General features: G+C 41.4%; 1 protein-coding gene across 1 annotated transcript in view; it reads right to left on the minus strand.

Moving 5' to 3' along the window:
• TRUB1 (TruB pseudouridine synthase family member 1) overlaps positions 1-15,448 on the minus strand; it is a 29,941-nt gene extending 14,493 nt beyond the window's left edge. Inside the window, exons 1-3 of the mRNA XM_082486740.1 lie at positions 15,277-15,448; positions 13,422-13,514; positions 9,571-9,626 (exon numbers count right to left, since the gene is read on the minus strand). Of these exons, the coding sequence (XP_082342866.1) occupies positions 9,571-9,626; positions 13,422-13,514; positions 15,277-15,421 (294 nt within the window). The 5' untranslated portion in view covers positions 15,422-15,448. The remainder of the gene's footprint in view (positions 1-9,570; positions 9,627-13,421; positions 13,515-15,276) is intronic.
• Positions 15,449-16,634: the final 1,186 nt, after the last annotated feature.

Consider the following 16,634-nt stretch of genomic DNA (forward strand, 5'->3'; position numbering starts at 1 on the left):
TTCATCCAAGGATGACCCATTTTCTAATCACAGCAGCAACTGAACGCAGAAGCGTAAAAGGAAAATAAATAAATAAATAAAGGCTACAGTCCCCTGTGAAAGCGACGGGAAGTCTGCGTGCGGCTGCCACATTGGAGGGAACATAAAACAAACCAAACAAACAAAAAAACCACAAAACAAGTGCTCTAGCGAACCTGAAGGAAATCAGAGTGAGCAAACAGCAGGCGAGCACCGATCAGAAGAGCGCTCCGGTGCCTCAGCCGCTCAGTCTGCACGCCTGGCGCCAGCGCTTCCATTGCCGTAGAGTCAGGCCACTGCGATAGTTAAGAGGCATTAAACTCACGGTTTTACAGTGACATCCAGTTTGTGCGTAATGATTTCTAAAGCACAACTAAGGTGCTCTGGATTTAATATTTACGTAACTTATATTTGCTGTTTTGTATAACATTAGCAGCTACCAGTGGTTCCCAGTAAGCTAAGCATCCATCAAAGCAGAAGAGTACATGAGGTAGACATATAAGCTGGAAAAAAATCCAAGGGTTGCCATAGTTTCAATTATTTTCCAAAACAAAGCCCTCTCACTAAGTAGATTCCAATATATTAAAAACACAGAGCCCTAATCTTTTAAAAGCAGGTTGCACAGAGGCAAAATAAAGACTGCAGGATGAGGGAAGAGCTCCATATTTTACAATGGAGCAAATTCAAAGTTATCAAACTCCAAACGTCCTCTTAATATACACAAACATTACAACTTCTCTTCTCTACCTCTCATTTTTTATTCCTTAAAGAAAAAGCTGACTTTGTGCTAAGCCTGCACTAAATTTTATTTACTGCTAGATACTGTAATTGTACTGTCATTGCTGAAGAACTATCTGATCTTTACTCTTGGACTAACAGGATTTTCTGACCTCTTATGTCAGCTTATTTGAAAAGTTCAAACATACGGGGTGACTAGATTTTCAATGTGAAGGACTAAAACCACCTGTAACAGGGGAACCCACAGAAGATACTTTATCTGCAGTTCAGAGAAGCCTTGAGGTGGTAGCTAAAAACTGTAGGAAGTTTACATGTTGGTGTTAGAGGGAGGGCAGGAAAGGGAACGATCCCAGCAGTGACAGGAACAGTAGGTCAGCCGAGATAGCACCATGGCCACGTGTCACTTATAAACACAATCCAGGCTCACACCACTCGAGAGGGGATGCAAGCTAAAGTGCAAAAGCGGCTGCTTGTAAGCTCTTTATGCAAACCTTTCTGACACTTGCTTTTTGTGGAAACCTACCACACTCACCACAATGTCTCAGGTTGGCTCTTTAATTTCATCTTCAGCTTCAGTACTGTTCTTTACCTGTTTCCTCATTCTGTCTTCTAGAACCTACACCACAGATTATACAAAATAAACAAAGATGACCTCCAGCTTTTATCTGAGCAGCAGAGTTTTTAAGGAAATCCATAATTCTCTGCCTAGAAATATAAGACGGTCCTTCCAGAGGGGTAAGACTTCACAGGTACATACAAATACACAGATATAATTGAAAGCCTTTAGGTGAATTCAAAGACACCGCTAAGGCTAAGATGCGGGAAATTCTAAAGGCAGTGCGAAGAGCTTCTCCAAATTACTAGAAAGACACTACAGAAAACAATGCAGAACGGCTAGGTTAAATCTGTTAACATATTTTTTCTCTGTAATTTTTTTAAGAAAGAGGAAGAAGTCCTGCTGTGTTGCAGTCATGATTTTTTTTTAATGAATGCAAGCAAGAACTTGTACATGTAGCACAGACATATACACAATTATAGAAAGGTCAAGAGGAAAGAAAGCGACAATGACCTCGTGAATGGAAGAACAGAAAAATCACACTAGAGCATGCTCTTAAAATATTCTGCATTTTTGGAGGAAAGAGCTTCTGCAGCACAATAGGTGCAGTCTCCTCAAGATTTTCAACAGTTTGTAAAAAGTGTGAATATTAATAGAGCATGAAGCTAAGCTATTAATAGATTAGACCTCTGGGGTGAGCATAAAAGAGACTTGAGCAATACACAGAATGTAAAGCCAGCTTACTAACAGTACCACTGCAGGAAAGTATATATCTATACTATTTAACAGCTGCTTCTTCTACAACTTCGTTTTGGGGATACGGCGCAGGGCAGGGAAGAGTAGATATTCAAATCAGCCTCTTCTCTTTGTATGATTTATTACCAAAAAGCAGGTTAAAATAATGCATTATGTTTTCCAGTAACAGATAATTAAAGATGTTGACAGTGTGTGTAACATGTAAGGGGCACACTTAAGACCATTTTATCCAGCTAACATTTTAGCCCTTCCCGATTCCTGCATCCTCCACCATGCAGGCTTAACATTCTCTCAGTGCATCTTGTTTTATACAGACACCACTTCAAGTTTCAACACCACCTTCTACACATTCTCAACACACATCAAAACCAACATCATTCATGCATTTTCCCAGCCTTCCTTTTGTATAAGCATTTTCCCTGTGACAAAATAAGGAAGACTACCATACTTTCATAAACTGACATTGGTCTCTAGTTAATATCTTGAGGCATTCAGGGAACAAGAAATTCATTGTCATTAATGTAAAATAATACACACAGGATAGAAACCAATGCTAAGTTTGCATAAACAACAATGGGTCTCTGAACCAACCTCCTCTGCTCTGGAAAGAGGTCTTCAAATTACAATAGAAAGTTCTGGTTCCGCAGAAACTTTCTCAGGTGTCAGCAGTGGTCAAAAAAAAAGGCAAACTATTATAGGGGTACTTGGATATAGCTGTTACAGACTACAGACAAAAGTAGGACAAGTTTTATTAATAGACATGACATCTTTGCACTGTATTGTGCAAACATTCAAGGAATACTTCCTTGAATGTTTGCACAATACCGTAACAAATACCACGTAACAGAAATGTCAAGACTTCTCTGTCCTATACCTGTATGTCAGGAATGTCATATACTTCATCTAACGCACAAAATGGCAACTAAATGGGTGAAATTAAGCAACCACTGCATGTCAGGAAGGATTCACCTAGCCAATCTACAAGGGCTGAAACACATCCATCTGCCCGTGGGTTAACATCTCTCATAAAACAATCACTCCATCTCTGATCTGCCAGTCCTGTTCCTCAAGGGAAACCTATAAAAAACCTTTCAAAACAAGCCTGGGAACTAAAATTCATAACTCCACTGGGTTCAGAAAAAAAAACCATGGGCTCAATAGAGATACTGGATTTATGGCACACTATAACATTACCTCACACTAACCCCTTCACATGCCACAATGTATAATCTACCAGGCTCTCTCTTTCCCCTAGGAGATAACCTTATCATCTCTTTCTTTCCTCTCCTACCTCCCTTCTAAAGAAACAATAATTTCTTTGGGCTTGAACAGAGGCAAAGTAATGACATTTTGAGTAGCTACAATCCATTTTGCTTAAATGAGCAGGTCACATCCTGCACTCTTTTTTTGTTACCTCTCCCATCTCAATAGAAATAGAAACTCAGTCAGACCCTTGGTTATTGTGGACGGGATACCATAAATAAAGAGGTGTGAGAATGTAAGAGGGCATGAACCACAGAGAGAAAAATGAGAAGATGTTGCAGATGAAAAATTTCCTAGGGGAAGAGCTAAAGAGCAAACAAACCGCTTTTACTTGGATTCCTCCGAGACAAATATAGACCGTTTAATACGATAACACTGCAGTTTAGAAGAAAAAGCCCAACTAAAACCACAGATGAACACAAGCAAGGTGGGATCTGAAGAACCATCCAGCAAGCAGTAACAGCCCCCCTCACCTTGTGACTGGAAGATTGGCTGATCGGTTGCGAACAAAACCTTGCTGCTCCCCACAGGAGATAAATTGTTTTCTTACTCTATTTTATTAAAGCAGGTAATGAAATGTAGCCCATCTGTGTGGAACAGTCTTGGGGTCTTACCTATCCTTCCCCATCCAGAATTGTTGGTATAACACACTCACAAGTATTAACTACATTTTCTTTCAGAAGTGGTCTAAAAGATACCTACCTCACTAAACTCTAAACAAATCTGAAATACACTTGTTTTTAAAATCCATAGCTTCTATTTTAGATCTGAGAAAGGACTTGCATATCCAAACACCTAGTTTTCTGTAATACACCAATTAGTCTAACAAAAAGTATTACCATTACACACAAATCTTACCCTTGCAAAAGAATGCTAAAATTATCAGAATACGAAAAAGAAAACAGAAGACAACGCTACGCACTGCATGAATAAGTAGTTTTGGTTTTATTAGCTCCAAAAGAAAGCAAGAGGAAGCAAAGAGCTCAGCTGGTGATACTGTAAAGAAATTTTTAAGATTAAAATTAAGAGCACACACCACCAAGAAGATCTCAAAATGAAAGTCAACTCAATTTTCTTGCACTCGTAACTCAAATATATGAACTGGAGCACTAACTGCTTTTGAAATACATTTAAAACAAAAACAAAACAAACAAACAAACAAAAAAAACAAAAAACAAAAACAAAACAAAAAACAACACACCACAGCAAGGCTCTTTAAAAAGAAAATTAGGATTTCCAAAGAAATAGTGCTTACACCATCATGGTGTGCATGTTAATGTGCAAACATACAAATGTTGGCAGAAGAATAGAGGTCTCAGAGATGCTGAGTTCTTATAAGCCTCCTGAAAATAGACAGATAGAGGAAATAAACCTATTACAGCTCCCACTACAAAAAAGGCTCCAGAGGGAGCCCCACTGTATTACTGGATACCAAAGTGTCCACATGGGGCTTTGGTGTCTAACGAGCTGTAAACACATGAAGTCACAAGACAAGGCTTCATTAGTTCTGCTCCTTACAGAACTACTAGACATGCTTTTTAATGCATTATTAATTCATTGAACTCATTGCCAAAAGATGGAAACTTAATTTAAAAAAAAAAAAAAAAGAATTCGGGGAGAAAGCTAGCAACATTTATGTTTGAGAAGTTAAGGGATACAAATTAAAGCCTAATTTTTAGGACAGTCAGATAATCACAGGAGGTAAAGAAACAACCTTCTGTATGGACACTTTGTTCTGCAGCATCTGGTGTCAATCCTCTAGAGAAACAATTTCGCAATATACAAACTCTAATCCTAGAATCACACTGCAAGAAGTAACTTGCATGTCTCTCAGAAATTCTGTTCTGTGATTTGAACTAATTCCTGCTCAGGGAAGCCCTCTCTCATAGGATACAACTGTGACTGGCAAGCTTTGGTGGTCACTGAACTAGCACTCATTTTCCATCCAGGATTAGTAAGAACTCAGATTTTTCCAATTATAATAAATTGCAGTTGTCACATATCAGGTCACTGACGTATCTTCATTCTGCCCATAATCTCTTTTTCTCTTTCTAGTCCTTGTGATCATTTGGAGTTTGGGTTTTTACTCACTGTAGTGATTTATTTTTTTTATGTAATGTTTCATTCTGGAGAAGCCACAGCTTTTGAGATTAAATTTTCTATTTCAACTAGTCCCTGACCAAGCACTTCGGGTTTCAGATTATATGTGGACCATGACAAGAAGTTGCATCCTCAGATAAAAACAATACGCCCATGCTTTCTGCTCATTGAGAGGCAGCGATTTCAAGCACAGTTTGATGGATGGCCGAGTTCTGGCTTCATTCACACGAGTATGACTAAAATTCTCTTAGGGTGAACCCAGATGTTACCTCACTGAAAAATACGCAAATTAAGCACAGAACTGAAGTCTGAAAATGTCAATTATCCTGCTTTATCCCACCTAAAAATAAAGGCTGCATGTGTTGGAAGACATCTCCTCCCAATGGAAAGTATTTGAATAGTGAAGAATTTCATTGCTTATTGCACTTCCTTTTTTTCTTCTCTGACAAGTCCCTGATCATTTCCCTCATTGCTTCTACGTAACAGCACTCTGTGGTCAGTGAGAGGTTTTAAAACAGGATTATCACTGGAAACTGTGCTGCTAGCTAGCATTTTCTAACCCATTTCCCCCCCCCAAAAAAAAAAAAACACTTCTACATTGTGTTTGAGACAGACCAGTCACCCATAAGACTGAGTCCCTCGGAAGCAATTTACCATAATAAAAATCGGTCCAGCCCCATCATATTCATTTTACTACTGAAACAGGAAATATTTTCTCATTCTACTATCTTTATTTTGCAAACACAATACAATTTCTCTCAAAATAATGCAATGCAAAAACTCCAAGCAAGGCCAAGTCCCAGAACGCAAGAAGGAAAAGTGATTCTCCTATGGAACATGTATTAAAGGCTCACTATTTAAATTCCAGATCCAAGAGGGTTCAGCTTCCCACACACACACACTTGGAACATTTGAAACCAAATAAAGCAAACAAACAAAACCTAAGCCAGCTTGCACATATTTTTATTTCTGGATAAATATTAAGAATGCAATGATGAATCTGGAACACTAAGTAGGTATTGCCCTTGGCTGCACCTTCCTATTTGTTTTGAGTTAATTCATAAGGCGGTCAAACAAATGGAGAGCTAGATTTACACTGAAAGAGTAACACTCCCTGTATAATGTGTATGAGTTGCAAATCGAGTGATAATGTTCAGAGCTGCCACACAGAGTCAGGAAAGTTTCACACAACGTTTGGGAAAAAATCAGAAATAGTCCAATCTCTGGCAGAGCCACCATATGGAGTTTACTGCAGTAACATACGTTTTGGCCACTCAGCATAGCTCTGCTGCCAACAATGATAGACTGAACCATTTCTTTACAAGATACATTCCTATAAGCAAACAGTAAATCCTAAACAGAGAGGCTCAGACAGTTCATCTGAATCTTAATAGTAATAAAAGGAACAAATGGAAAACTTCACACTTCAACAAACACTTTAGCATCCACCATGGTAAAAAAAGATGAAAGAAAAGTATAAACTCTAGCACATGGCATGGGATACAAAAAGAGATTCAAACCTATTTACACAGTCGTGGATTCCATTATGAGCCATTGTTGTCAGTGTAGTAAAAAAAACTAGGCAGATACCTGTGGGAGATCCTTCAACTTCCTTAAGCCTCAAATTATCGCGTGCCTAATTTATTTAAGTAGAATCATAGAATTGTCTAGGTTGGAAGGGAGCTTTAAGATCATCAAGTCCAACTATCAACCTAACACTGCCAAAACCACCACTAAACCATAACCCTAAGCACCACCCATCTTTTAAATACCTCCAGGGGTGGCAACTCCACCACTTCCCTGGGAAGCCTGTTCCAATGCTTAACAACCCTTTCAGTGAAGAAATTTTTCCTAATATCCATCCTAAACTTAACCTTGGCCTAGCTTGATAGAACAACACTTCCTCTTGCTCTTGTTCTATTGCTGTTACTAGCGAGAAGAGGTCAATCACCACGTCTCTACGACCTCCTTTCAGGTAGTTGTAGAGTGCAATACAGTCTCCCCTCAGCCTCCTTTTCTCCAGGCTAAACAATCCCAGTTTCCTCAGCCGCTCCTCATAAGACTTGTTCTCCAGACCCCTCACCAGCTTCATCGCCCTTCTCTGGACACGCTCCAGCACCTTTATGTCTTTCTTGTAGTGAGGGGCCCAAAACTGAACCCAGTATTCGAGGCGGGGCCTTACCAGGGCCAAGTACAGCGGAACGATCACTTCCCTGATCCTGCTCACCACACTGTTCCTGATACAGGCCATGATACCATTGGCCTTCTTGGCCACCTGGGCATACTGCTGGCTCATATTCAGCTGGCTGTCAACCAAAACCCCATAGAAAATAGGAAAGCAGAGACAAGTCCAAATTAAGGCTTGTGACTGCCATGCCACCACAGACGTTAACTACCTCACACTCTCCCCAACATCAAAACATGCAAACAGTTGCAGCGGAAGAGCTGATCTACTCTAAGGATGTAACTTTGCTTGCCTCACTGGACTAAGGGCCCACAGCCTACACCAATCTAAGGCCAGGTGAGAGCTGACAGATCTAGCTGAGGTAGCTTACCAGACCGCCCTCGCCGCCCATTTCTCCTCTCTGTTCCCTTTCCTTCTCACTCAGCAGCAGCTATAAGCCTTCTTGAGCTATCTGGGGACAATAATTGGCTAGATAATACTCCTGCTGGCTACAGGACTTCACAGTGAAGTCGCCAAGGAATTTGCGCATAATCTATTCTGCCAAAAAGGCTGAAACTACTTCATGCATCACAGCCATTTCCATTGTGAACATCAGCTTTAAGAGATACTCAATTGCTTCACCTGTTTTTAAATCAACAATTTTCACACATTTAGCTATGATGACCTAATTTAGCTGAAGTATCTCAATGCCTTTTTTTAACTTAGAAAGTTCTTTGAAAGGAGGTGTCAGGTGGTAACTGCTTACACTTCCATTGTAAATCCAGCTCCAGCTGCTTACTGCATGTTTCAAAACGCAGATGCCTCTGAAATCTGGTCCTATAAACCAAACGCAAACCCATTATAGTCGGTGCAGAGACTGACACTGACTACAGTAAGTTTTGGATCAGACTCTACAGCTACGTCTTTTTAACCTGGTTGTATTCTCGTCTGTCAAATTATTTTCCTTTCAGTTGGACTGAAGACTGTCAATCAAATTCTACTTCAAGTTATCAGTTCAGCACCTGTAAAGAGCTTAAGACAAGAAGAGAATGGGAAAAACAGCAGAATAAAATGCATTAGAAAGGCTATCAATTTGCTGAGCCCACTATTGACTTTCCCCAAGTATAAGATGGAAAGCTTAATTGATTTCTGCATTTGTCATTCTTACCTGAACTTGTCATTTAAAAATAATGGCTAAAACCACAGGATTTTACTTGCAAAGAAGGAATCAACACTGGTAGATTATTCTTGGGAGTACCTGCATTTGTTTGCGTATGTAACACCAACAATCTGGAGCACACGCACCAAAGACATAGTACAACTAATCAAAAGCAGCAATGAACAAGACTGCTATCTGTCAAGGCTCCAGTCTGGATTATCTCATGCAGCCACAGGCCTTTTGTTACCTTTGGCTTCTTACATGCGCCTCTCCACGCGTTTGTAGAGCACCTGTCTACAGGAGCTGCAATCTGGAATGATAGCTACTATCACGAACGCAAAACACTCTTCATTCCAAAAGGTGCCTCTAAAGGCCCCACGGTATTTAAAAAGAGAGAAAAGAAACAAAGACCATCTGTTACTGCAAGCTAAATAACAATTATGTTATCTACACATAAGGAAAACAACCAAAAACTCAACCATCATACACAATTACATCCCGAAAACATCACTTACAGTGCCATCTTCATTACAGTTTTTCTTTCTTTTTTTTTTTGAAAACACTAATATTATAGAAATCTTCCTGTAAAATGGGAATTTGGTCTTTATTAACATTTTATAGAAAAAACAAGACAAACAAAGGTTTTAAAATAACTATTCTGGACGTTAAAGTCTTAATATCAGATTTCTGACTAAAGTCAGTTCTGCAAAAAGGAACTGAAGTACACATTGAAACTAAATATGCAGGATGATTGAGATATTTGTATCTTCATTGGAAGAAAAAAACAAAATAAACAAATCATTTAGCACTCCTTACCTTGGAACCTGCCAACAAAGTTCTCAGCATTTTTGTTCCTTTTCCAATACCAACCACTGCAAAGACAGGAGAAATGCCACTTCAAAAACAGCTCTGCAGTTCCCTTATTCAACACCATTCATTACTACATATTATGCTAGTCAGAAATACAGCTTCTCATGCTCTGTTAGCACATAGAGTCAATGCTTATGAGAAAGTATCTCTGATGTCCAAACAACACAAGACCAGTGAAAGGAAAAAAGTCTACAGCACAAGATAAACAAACTTCATCTACTGTTAAAATGCTTTAATTCAACCTCTAGATTTATTTATCTTTTAATCTCCAAAGAAATGCATAGTGCAATTAACACGTTTGTTGAAGGCTATGGCTCACTAACAATGAATCTAATCTTCACTGTAACTAAATAACCCTTTTAAAGGCTGATAGTGACCATTGATAGTGACCAAGAGTAATACAACCAAGATAGTATAATGAAACCGTTTATCAGGCTTACAGCAAGAAAGCAAAATAATCAAAAGGTCCAATTGTCTCTGTCAAAAATCTTTTATAATCAAACCCCTCTATTATTGTGTATGTACAGACCACTGCCTTTTCAATCTTACACCAGTATTCTGTAAAACAACAATCAGTCAGCTTTTCATAAAAGAAGCAGACGGCAAAAGCTCTATTTTGTATTTTATTTTAAAGCTTTTTACAACAAGGTGCTTTCCTCGAATTTGATTTTCTATTGATTTTCTCCACATACAGCAACCTAAAGAAACAATGACAACAGAAGGAAGATGGGAAACAATGAAAATTTTAGGAGAAAATTAGTTTTGTGTACATCTCATGGAATATGAAACAGCTTATGTCCTTGATTTTAATAGAACTACAGGAGTTAAGGGAGCTTGCAGGAAATCATCTTTGTGTTAACCAGGAGCCAGTACCAAAAGCATCAAAGCAGACAATGAACTTTTTTTTTTTTAAGCAAACACAAGTGCTCTACTGCTTCTCAGGCTTTACATTTTGAGACTCATTAGATTACTTCTTATTCTCGATTACTTCTCTTGTTCCTGAGGGTTTTTAGTCACACATGCCCTTGTGCTTGCGCTTTTGTGTTCCTTCAGTTCAGCCTGTTCCTGTCATATTCACCAGATAGGAAAGAGAAAAGGAGATAAGCACACAGATAAAACTTTATAACCAAGCACTTTTCTTGCTATGTAATGACATCACTGACACTTCAACATAACTGCTGAGCTGAAATTTGCTCAAGAGTGTCAAGAGATTCAACAAAATAATTTTAAAGAGACATTGAATGCTTTTGCGAACAAGACACTAACAATTTTCCCAATTAATCATCAGCTTGTGTAGCACGTGTATCATTGAAAGACGACATAAACGAACCTTGCCAGACTACATGGAGTGTAATGAGGTTTAACTGAATATTTTACTTTTAATTTACCAGACTCTAAACTACTTCTTGAATGGGATTTGCTGCTTGGCTTAAATAACATCTACTTGAGTTTCAAAAGAATTACCATCACTCACCTCTGCCTTTTCATAAATGGCTTAGATTCTCCTAGGACAGAGGACCTCCAATCTTCCTTACATAAGGTACAACGCACATCAGAGATGTGCTCATTCTCAAAAGATGTAATCACAGCTCTCAAACTTTTTTTTAATTTTGATACTTTTTCATCTTTTCTTCTACTACGGAAGCATAGTTCATAACTGCCATATAGAAACAAGCAAAATATTTACAACTCCCCTTGTACAGCAAGAAACACTAAACTGGAAACACAGTTCTAGACAGATATTTAAAGAAGATACTCACTAAGACTTGACCTACAATTCCTTGCTTCTTGTATCTAAACACGTGAGACCTAACAGCAAGAAGCAGTTGAGTCCCATCTCCCACCACCTTCCAAATGCATCAGAAGCCACAGATGGGGACAAAACATTTTGCCTCTCAGACAGCAGTCGCTCCAGGCTCCTACCAGTCCAGAGCCATCACATGCCACCTGGTCTCTAAGGCACCTTCACTCACATGCCATACGTAGGTCACTGACCTCTGTCTCTAAGGTCCTTCCTTATCAAATTTGGTGTCAGTAGGAAAAGAAATACAAAAGTATGTTTTCTGATGAAAAGCACTGCCCAGTTATTTGCAGTACGCTTGGCACACTAATCAAGACTCTGTATCAGCTAGTTCCTATGAACAAAGTTACAGATATGCAGTACATAAAATTTGGGAAAGAACAGTATAGATCAAGAAAGAAAGGTCAGAGGTTTCAGAAGATAAATACTTCTATTATGCTACTGTCCATGAGGAAGTAAAGCTTCCTGCCCCACTATTCTAGGCCAAAAAGCATCACTCATTTTCTGAATAAGTTATTTCTGTTGTGTCCTCCCCTCTCTCCTCATTAGCCTACCTGAACCCACAAGAAATCTGGGCACATTCCCTTTCCTACTCCTCTCCAGTTTTGTTCTTTCCAAACTAGCTACCATTGATTTTTCTCTGTGTGTTTTGTATGGCAGTGGAATGAAAGATCCTGTGCCTTTTTTTAATTGATCTGTAGCATATTAAGGTGAGGCACTTCTCTGCATTTACCAAGCACATCAAGCCGAAGTACTTTTTGTCATGCCACAGGAACAGGCTTTGGAGACTGCTGGATATCAGAGAACAGTAGGAGAAGCAATTAAGAAGCACGTGTGATTTTTCTTTTCTTACGGATCAATGCTGTTGACTTCCCACAATGAGCAGTAGCATGCTTAAAGGGAACATCTGTGTAAAAGGAAAACGTCCGCTTCAGCAATACACAAGGTATTCTCTCTGGTGCGTGGCCACACAGTACAGGAAATTGGAACAAAACAAGTTTACTTCTTGCCCAAGAATGTTACATTTTGCAATGTTCACAAGTGACAGAGAAAGACAATTACCAGCCTATGGGCCTCTACTAGCAAAAGTCTCAGCCAACGACATCCCCTTGAAGCACAGCTCTCCCTGAGAAGTCATTACATCAAAACTCAGGGGATTTACTTCCAGTGTATACTCAGTTGCACCCGTTGATTTTCAATACCAAAAAAGTATTGCTGTTATTTCTTCTAGCCAAATAGAGCTACAAGGCTATGATTTAAGCAAGCTGTAGTTTGCACGTTACTAATCAACAAAAACTATTGGTAACAGTGTGTGATATGGGAATAATCCAGCCCAATAGTCACACCCACAGCTGAGTTTTCAACACCAGCAATCGACACATCCTGTTCCTTAATAAAACAAGGGAATTTGATAAATTGATTGCTATAAAAATTAAAAGACAAAATCTCTTTGATGACTCTTCTTTATTATGCAAGACAGGACAGGAAGCAAAAACTTTCTGTGCTGAACTTCAAAAAAAAAAAAGCAGCAGCTGAATTACTCTTATACATCTTTCATTTGGCTAGTATTACATTGCAAAAGGCTCCCTCAAAATCCCACAAAAGCATTAGTTTAAGAACAAATACTTTAGCAAATTAAAATGATTATAAGTCCCCAGCTTAAGTAAAAAAAGCCATCAATTTCTAAGGTAATTTAGAATTCATTACACAAGAGTCTGTATTTTCACGTAGTAACCGACAAGTTATTTCAGGAGTTGGGGGTGGGGGGGTGGGGGGGTGGGGAATATAGCCTTCTGTTAAAAAAGCACATTATATGCATGTAAAAGTGCATGCAGAGGACATTGGCCTGGACTACCCTTCCACAGTAACTTGTCCTTCTAGCAAAACCACAAAGCCTTTCGTGTATCCGAAATTGCTCCTCCACCTCTGATTTCATGTAGGCATGAAAATGTTGCTTGTAATAATTTTTGATGACTGTACTTATATTTTTCATTACCCAGAACTCCTGCTGCTGCACTGTCCAAAGTTCCACCATGTCCAATTTTCAAAACCTGGTTTCTTTTGTTCCCATTTGTTTGCACACCAGCTTCTGCAAATAGAAATTGAAAGGAGGCATTATAGGGACAGCCTTAGAACACAGGAAAAATAGCACATATTTCCACATTGCTAAAGGAGATAAAAATCAATTATGTAAACTATGAATTAGTAGTGCAGAAATTGCTGTACTGAATAAGACCAATGATTCATCTAGATCTACTCCCAACCTCAAAAAATTTCCGAGCTATTTTCACTTAGATTCTAATCAAGTCTTACATACTGTTGTAAACAGATGTTCAGAAAATACTACTAGAAAACCTGGTGAACAGTTCACCTCTGAAGTTTCATTAATAAAACATGCAAGAACTAGCAGCAGAGCCCCCAAAATCATCTATTATACACAAATTTTATGCTACATAATCTAAGAAATACTTGCATTTACTGCTTTGTAATGGGCCACATTTATTTACATTTATGCAGCCCTGTGGAAACTCTGCAATGAACTGAACTAGCTCACTGCCACTTTCAAGCTGTCAGAGCAGCTCAACCCACCATACTTCCTATGCAGCTGATGACTCCAGGAATTTTGCAGAGTCCAATGCCCCTTATTTATCAGTATTAAATATGAAAAACAGTCTAAGCTCCCTTACCTATTTCTATTATCTCTTCATTATGCCTTTCACATCAGGGAATGAGACATGATCCAACTAAGTCTCTCCCATACAAAGCTGAATTGAAGTCAGTGCCTACAACACAGTTCACTACAGAGTAAATTGGCCTAAATAAGCAATTGCCAGTCTGAAAGTCTATATTTTCACTTCATCAGCAAGTGCCCAAAAGCCCAGATTAGATGATCAAGCCCCCATAGCCATTATAAAAAGAATCGAGGCCCGAGTCCCTCACACCTTTGCAAACACTTTTATTTTTCCCCTAATATCTGACAGCCAGTCTTCCCTGTATTCAGAAAAAGCAGTTTCTGCAGACTGTGCCCAGGACTTTCAAAATCCCTGAGACACTATGGTTTTCACTCAACTGATGATTTTTTATTTCATGGCAATAGGCAGTGCGAGTGAAGCGAAACATCCTGCCATTGCTGTGCTGCAGAGATGCTGCTGACACCCATTGCAGCGGATGGGTGCACGCTGTCCCTGGGACCACTCTCAACAGCTCTCCCGGCGAGCTGGGATCCCCTGCGCTGTGCACTGCAGGACTGGAGCTTTCTGTTGGGGCAAATCTCAACCCCATTCAAAACAAAAGCCCACATCATGCTGAACCTTAGGTGGTAACATATGCCTGCCCCAAATAACCAAATGGTGAATATGGCCATGCAGCTCACCGTGCAGCATGACCACCACACTGAGTCTTGCAGGGACCCTGCAGCTCCACACAGTGAGCCAGAACGTATCCAGGAACGGCTCCATTCCCCAACCTGGGCCACGCCGTGACTGTGAACTACCACCAAAAAAAAAAATCAAAACCCCAGTTCTCCTTTAGATTTCTAAACGCTGAGAAAGAGGGTGCAGTGGCTTGACAGGGGCTGTGGTTCCGGCATCCTAATGAACACACACGCTACCACATGACGCCCATCCCACAGCCATGCCGGGTAGGGCGTCCCTGGCCCAAAACCTCGAGGGCTAAATAAGTGTTGGCTTCAGGCCGGCCTGCTCCTGCCCTGGGACCGCGGGCAGGGCCTACGCGCACTTTCCTGTCACGATTTACTCGCTTTACCACCAAAATCCTACCTCGGGCCTCCAGGCCCAACGCGAGGAGCCTACGCCTCACCGCCTCCCCCGGCCCGCAGCCCGGCCGCCTACCTGCCAGCAGCCTCTCCTTCAGGAGGTTGAGCACGCCGGCCGAGGTGGGCCCCTTGGGCTTGTACACCGCGAACAGCCCGCTCAGAGAGAAGAGCTTATCGGCGGACTTGCCGAGCACGACGCCGCCCGCCTCCCTGGCAGCCATGCTCCCGGCAGGCCCCGCCGAGCAGGGCCGCCGCCACCGCCCGCCTTCCGCCCCGCCCGGGGGCCGCTGGGAAATGTAGTCCGCCGGCCAGCGGGCCGCGGCGGGGAGGCCGTGAGGGGAAGCCCGGCGGGCGGAGAGCCGGGCGGCACCCCCCACCCCCGCCAACCCAACCCGGCTCGGCCGTCGGCGGCACGGAGGGACCGGTTGGCCGGTGGTGGGGGAATCCTTCCGTCCAAACGAGGTGGCTTGAGGTGGCTCCACCAGGCGCAGGGGCTTACTGAAGGCATCGCTGGGGCCTTCGCTAGCTGGTGCATGTCCCCTCACACCTCACAACAATAGTCGTCCCACCTTTGTTGCCCAACTTGAAAGAATTGTGCTGACTAGTCGCCAAGTCCGTTAATCTGCCTGCCTTCGTATGTGTCATACAAGAGGGGAAGGCAGGCATGTCTCGCATCTCTTGCCTCCCAGCAGAAGCGCAGTGTGTGGGTTTTCCTCTTCAGGCCTGATTTGTACAGACTCATTTCTCTGACAGCTCTCCCAAGGCATTTAAGCAAGCTATGCTTGAGCAAGGCACCGAGAGCCTGCATGTTTCATCCACGCATTTCATTTACTCATTTGTAAGAGCCTGCCGATGGAACTGTGAAGAGACACTATTACACGGAAATAAATACATGGCTAGCTAAGGGCTATCTACATGTTCCCCGTGCTTCCCAGAGCTTGAGAGAAGCGAATCTGCCTGCTGAAGTCAATGGCTGTCTCTGCACAGGGCAGGATCAAGGTCCCTGTGTGGCTTTCCCAGGGCAGGATCAAGGTCCCTGTGCGGTTTTCCAGCCTGTACCGGAGCCAGCAGCTGGCTCCGTGCCTGTTCACACTTTCTACAGCAGCAGCACAGGGCCCAGAGCTTCCAGCCATGAGAGGTAATGGCTTCCTGCCACCAGCAACGCCGACCAGCCTCCCCTGCACGCCTCCTATGTGTATTATTAATCAGCCACCTTATTTGCTTAGATCTCATCTACATAGCTGTAATCTGACCGTGGAAATATTTGCTGTTACCATAAGCTGCGGGGGTGGATTCCCTGCTGAGTAGTACAGGTGGCCGTCTTTCCAGGAGATGGAATCAAGGTGTCAGAGTCCTTCTCCAGAAGGCAAAATGGCAAAACCACACTTGGGTAAAAGGTCAACGGGAAAATTGCTACTGATTTACATGCAGTTA

This window comes from Vanellus vanellus (genome assembly GCF_965231255.1).
Source record: "Vanellus vanellus genome assembly, chromosome: 7".
NCBI classification, from domain to species: Eukaryota; Metazoa; Chordata; class Aves; order Charadriiformes; family Charadriidae; genus Vanellus; species Vanellus vanellus.